The sequence below is a fragment of the Crassostrea angulata genome, chromosome 9 (assembly GCF_025612915.1).
Source record: "Crassostrea angulata isolate pt1a10 chromosome 9, ASM2561291v2, whole genome shotgun sequence".
In the NCBI taxonomy this organism is placed as follows: domain Eukaryota; kingdom Metazoa; phylum Mollusca; class Bivalvia; order Ostreida; family Ostreidae; genus Magallana; species Magallana angulata.
Window position 1 is genome coordinate 31,136,421 of NC_069119.1, and position 5,925 is coordinate 31,142,345.

The 5,925-nt window shown below is 35.9% G+C and overlaps 1 protein-coding gene across 1 annotated transcript; it reads right to left on the reverse strand.

Moving 5' to 3' along the window:
• Positions 1–1,217: 1,217 nt before the first annotated feature.
• LOC128162273 (mucin-5AC-like) lies at positions 1,218–5,660 on the reverse strand. The gene is made up of 6 exons (XM_052825436.1): positions 4,309–5,660; positions 3,632–3,954; positions 3,044–3,132; positions 2,331–2,427; positions 1,904–2,071; positions 1,218–1,468 (listed from the first exon to the last, which is right to left on the reverse strand). The coding sequence occupies exons 1-6, from the start codon at positions 5,658–5,660 to the stop codon at positions 1,218–1,220; spliced, it is 2,280 nt and encodes a 759-aa protein (XP_052681396.1).
• Between the last annotated feature and the right edge of the window lie 265 nt (positions 5,661–5,925).

A 5,925-nucleotide genomic window follows, 5' to 3' on the forward strand; every position in this document is an offset into this window, starting at 1 on the left:
ACCATTGTCAACCTCCGCTTCGCGTCGGTTGACAATGGTTTTCTCGGGGTGTCAATTTCAACTGTTACCCTCCCAAACAGGCACTATTTATATAATAACAAGTTTTGTCAGGCGGCGCAATGTGCGACGTCGAAAATATCCAGTTTTACGTTGTTGCTAAACCCTCCACATCGTTTAAGATAACATTTACGTTTTATTTCCGAAAAAGTCTCAGAAAAAATATTGTCTTTAAACAAGTAACCTGAGTGCACATTCAACAAATATTTCTAGTTTTTTTTAAATATTTTCTTTGTACAAACGATCTGTCGGCTCAAAACTTGTCCTGTATTACTTGTTGTCTAAGGTCTGTCTTGCCGAAATGTGTCGTTGAGCATTTTGACGTCCATTGATATCGTTCGGGGTTTCTTTTAAACCACTAATTGTCATCATTCTAATGATGTCAATCATTTGATCATTTGATAATTGTTCAAATATTTTCAATGTTTTTTAACTACTTATTCACAAAACGCATTTTCAATCGACTTTGTTAATTTCATTTACTTTCAAAGCCGCTTAGCATTTATTTCATGATATTTACAAAATTGTATCAGTTACTGCTGCACCGCCTTAAACGCTGACATTGTCATTTTATTATGAGTTAACTTTTGAACATGACACAAAACGCGCTAAAAGATATTTAAAGGTTTTGTTATAGCCCAAACATTTTTTGAGTAAATAATAGAATTATTATCAAATATCAATGTATGTTCTTTTTGAATTTTTTTTATTCGAAAAGTACTTTTTCTCGCAATCTTTATTTCATTATGTTGATTTTAACTTTATGTTTTTGACATTGCGCCTTATGTCGAATTTCTGATCTAACATGCTTTCATTTCACTAATTTAATCTCAAACACTATTTGATTTTTAGACATTATTTGAATGCAAATTTCTTGAACCCTTTGTGGCACAAATTTCATCTTCCTTTGTCTTCGATTAACTGAATAACGCCACTTGTCTACGCTATTTTGGTACAACCATCGTATATCAAATGACAAACCACCTATAAACATAGTCGTACATATACATGATTTTCGTGAATCTTTTCAGAATTTATTTCATCAAAATAGAATAAATCTAAAATCTACAGATTTTGTAATCATAAAATATTCCTTTTGATCTTTCGTAAAACATAATTGACCGTTTGAAAGCTGATTCATACGTATAGTCCAAATATGACTAAGGTTTACGTATCATCATTCGCACTTCTTTAAGAGTGTGATGATTGTCAAATTGAAACCAAAAGATCCCGGTCTTATCTGATTTATAAACGTGGTTGTATTTCCCATTCAGATTCCCTTCTGTGCACCAAACAGCCCATGAATACCACCATCCTCCTTGATATACATCTGTGCACACTTTGGTCTTGCTTCCATCATTATCCTGATCCATAGTGCAAAATGAGGCGCCATCTGTTATCCATAATGTATCTGTAATACGACACCATAAATGTTATAACAAAACGAATAATTTAAGAATCGATGATGTAATTGATAGGACGAAAAGAAATTTTGTTAAGTTAAAAAAATAATAATAAATTACTATTTTTTTTATTAACTGAATTAATAAAGTAGACTTTAAGTCACTTTATAACTGTTCATAGTAAAAATAAATGCAATGCAACTACTTTGATTTTCATTTTCAAAAAATCTGAAAGGATAATCTTAGCATTGCTGCAGGCATCTACATGTAATACATATAACTGCTATAATTGTACAAAAGCAGGTTGTACATATGAAACCATCAAAAACACATTCTTTAGAATGATATTTAAAATATATATAATATTAAACATAATAAGCAATGATATAGTATTTTCATATTACTTTAAATAAAGTCGTAAAATAATTGATAAAAACCCTCACCACCAATGTCCCCCGATATCCATGTATTGTGTATTTTATACAAAAGAGCTTCGTCGTCTACTAAGAATGAGTATTCAGCGTATCCCTCTTGGCCATCAAACGCCTTTATTTCAATCCTTAAATGAGTGTATCCAAAGATACTAGTCAGCTCATGTATATAGTTGTTTCCTAGAATCATGTTTTGTTGAGTTTTATTGCAGACAAATGAAATATTAAATATATCAAGTTATTACTCTAAAAATGCCAACCAGACAAATCATGTATAAATTGAGTTTTACTAAGTTTGGATTTTAAACAGATTATTTGTCGAGATTAGGAATAAATGAGATAAATTCTATAATTATTAAAATAATGACGTTCATATGGTTTTAAAAAAATATTGACAACGTTTATTTCAAATACATTGTGATACCTGACTGCAACATACCTAACCAGAATTCAGAATCTAGGTCACCGAAGCCAACTTTATATTCAGCCCAGTTCCGGTAGAAATCAACACTTCCGTCGTATCGTCTCTGTATGACCTGCAAAGTAGAACATGAGGAAAATTGACCAAGCAGCGACAGCGACAGCGACATGTTGGATGCGAATAAAGATAAAGTATATTGATTTCCATCAATGAGAAAAGTATACAAATGATCGATTAACTATTGTTTTTTCTGAAATTTTACCCATTTATTACGTAATGTTTTCCTAATGTAGAATTCTATACACACTGCTTCAGGATGTCATAATTATATTTTAGGTATTAAATGATGTAATATCATACGTATAATGTAATAAATAAGTGTAATCTGATGTAACATCGTAAAGGCCGTAAAGAACACAAATTCGATTTGATATATTTTTGTTCAAAAGACGAAAAAAAATTGATTAACGTATCAATCTTTGGGATTTCTATCGGGCTTAAAGTATTTGTCAAAAATGTAGCTTTGATTTTTGATTTGTCGACAGAGTTAACAGCATTATCAGGTCGGAGATACCGTTAAGCTCAAGGTAAGAACAGCATGTAGCCATATGCATATACAATTGGTATAATGATTCCACAGATTACGAAACGAAGATTTTAAATAAAATGAAAGAATACTTATTATTCATATACATTTCATACATGCATTATGTTAAAAAAGATGAACATACAATCCAGGAGTAAGTGTCATTAAAACAGGGAACTTCGTGGTTTCCTCCAGAAAATTCGTATGTCATCACACAACGCTGTTCGGAACTTTCTGAAAGTGTAACATTTTCAAATTGCAATTTTCAAATATGATCTTACATAAACATTTTTTTTGTTTTAAAGAGCTGGATGTTCATGACTATTTTACAACTTTTCCTGATCTTCTTAGGAGGAAAGGCTTTGCATAAAGATTAAATGTATTTTTAAATTGTAAGGCAAAAATACATGGAATTTTTCTCTTTTATTAATATGGTACCGATAACAAAACCATTTTTAAACATCATAGGAAGATCTGTTTGCTAATTTCTTGACCACAGAGCCTCCTTAAATTTGGTTACATATCTTGAATAATAAAATTGATTCACTTGTGAAACATCTTTCTAAATATTATTTTGAAAAGAAAATGTTTTAAAAAATAGTACCTGTTGTCATCTCATTTGTGCCGTCAGTAAGACCTGACGCTTCAGTTGTCGGTGCGTCTGTGGTAATGCTGTCAGTAGGGCTTGACGTTTCAGTTGTCATAGCATCTGTTGTTGTGCTGTCAGTAAGACTTGACGTTTCAGTTGTCGGTGCGTCTGTGGTTGTGCTGTCAGTAGGGCTTGACGTTTCAGTTGTCATTGCATTAGTTGTTGTGTTGTCAGTAGGACTTGATGTTTCAGTTATCGGTGCGTCTGTGGTTGTGATGTCGGTAGGAGTTGACAATTCAGTTGACATTGCATCTGTTGTTGTGCTTTCAGTAGGGCTTGACGTTTCAGTTGTCATTGCATCTGTGGTTGTGCTGTCAGTAGGAGTTGACGTTTCAGTTGTCATTGCATCGGTTGTTGTGCTGTCAGTAGGAGTTGACGTTTCAGTTGTCATTGCATCTGTTGTTGTGCTGTCAGTAGGACTTGACATTTCAGTTATCGGTGCGTCTGTGGTTGTGATGTCGGTAGGAGTTAACGTTTCAGTTGACATTGCATCTGTTGTTGTGCTGTCAGTATGGCTTGACGTTTCAGTTGTCATTGCATCTGTTGTTGTGATGTCAGTAGGAGTTGACGTTTCAGTTGTCATTGCATCTGTTGTTGTGCTGTCAGGAGTGCTTGACGTTTCAGTTATCGGTGCGTCTGTGGTTGTGCTGTCAGTAGGGCTTGACGTTTTAGTTGTCAAAGCATCTGTTGTTGTGCTGTCAGTAGGACTTGACATTTCAGTTGTCGGTGCGTCTGTGGTTGTGATGTCGGTATGAGTTGACGTTTCAGTTGACTCTGTGGTTGTGCTGTCAGTAGGGCTTGATGTTTCGGTTGTCGTTGCGTCTGTGGTTGTGCTGTCAGTAGGGCTTGACGTTTCAGTTGTCATTGCATCTGTGGTTGTGTTGTCAGTAGGGATTGACGTTTCAGTTGCCATTGCATCTGTTGTTGTAATGTCAGTAAGAGTTGACGTTTCAGTTGTCAGTGCGTCTGTGGTTGTGCTGCCAGTAGGGCTTGACGTTTCAATTGTTGGTGCGTCTGTGGTTGTACTGTCAGTGGGACTTGAAGTTTCAGTTGTCATTGCATCTGTGGTTGTACTGTCAGTGGGACTTGACATTTCAGTTGTCGGTGCGTCTGTGGTTGTGCTGTCAGTAGGGATTGACGTTTCAGTTGTCGGTGCGTCTGTGGTTGTGCTGTCAGTAGGGATTGACGTTTCAGTTGTCATTGCATCTGTTGTTGTGTTGTCAGTAGGACTTGACATTTCAGTTGTCGGTGCATCTGTGGTTGTGCTGTCAGTAGGACTTGATGTTTCAGTTGTCGGTGCGTCTGTGGATGTACTTTTACTGGGAATTGACGTTTTAGTTGTCGGTGCATCTGCGGTTATGCTGTCAGTGGGACTTGACGTTTCAGTTGTCATTTTATCTGTGGATGTACTGAGACTTGACGTTTTAGTTGTTATTGCATCTGTGGATGTGCTGTCAGTACTACTTGACGCTTCAGTTGTCATTCCATACGTGGTTGTGCTGTCAGTAGGGCTTGACGTTCCAGTTGCAGGTGCTTCTGTGGTTGTGATATCAGTGTGACCTGACGTTTCAGTTGTCGGTGCGTCTGTGGTTGTGCTGTCAGTAGGATTAGACGTTTTAGTTGTCATTGCATCTGCGGTTGTGCTGTCGGTAGGACATGTCGTTTCAGTATTAATTGTGTCTGTGGTTGTTCTCTCAGTAGGACTTGACGTTTTGGTTGTCATTACGTCTGTGGTTGTGCTGTCATCAAGACTTGACGATTTAGTTGTCATTGCATCTGTGGTTGTGCCAATAGTGGAGCTTGACGTTTCAGTTGTCTTTGCATCTGTGGTTATGCTGTCAGTGTGACTTGACGTTTCAGTTGTCATTGCATTTGTTGATGTGTCGTCTGTTGGAATCAACGTTTCAGTCGTTATATCTTCTATACTGGTGCTGTATGTACTACTTGACGCTGAGTTTTCAAATGTCATTACGTCTGTGGTTGTGCTATCAGTAGGAGCTGATGTTTCAGTTGTCATTACAACTGTGGTAATGCTGTCAGTTGGACTTAACGTCTCAGTTGTTGAAGCTTTGTTTGTCAATTCAGTTGACAATAATGTTGTTTCAGGCGACATTGTATGCATTGTTCTGTCGGATATTGAACTCTGATCATTCGCGGGAGTATTGGATGTTTGGTTACTCCTTGTATCTGTTAACAACATAATATAGAAAACTGTATCAAAAATAAAACAATACAGGAATACCAAATATCTGGGGTTTTTTGCGTTTCACAAAATTTCTTAAAATGGGGAATATGTAAAGCATTTTTATTAATAATGCGTCAGTCATTTTTTGCGATTTAAAAAGCTTCATATAGAAATGATACAGAATATACTGTTT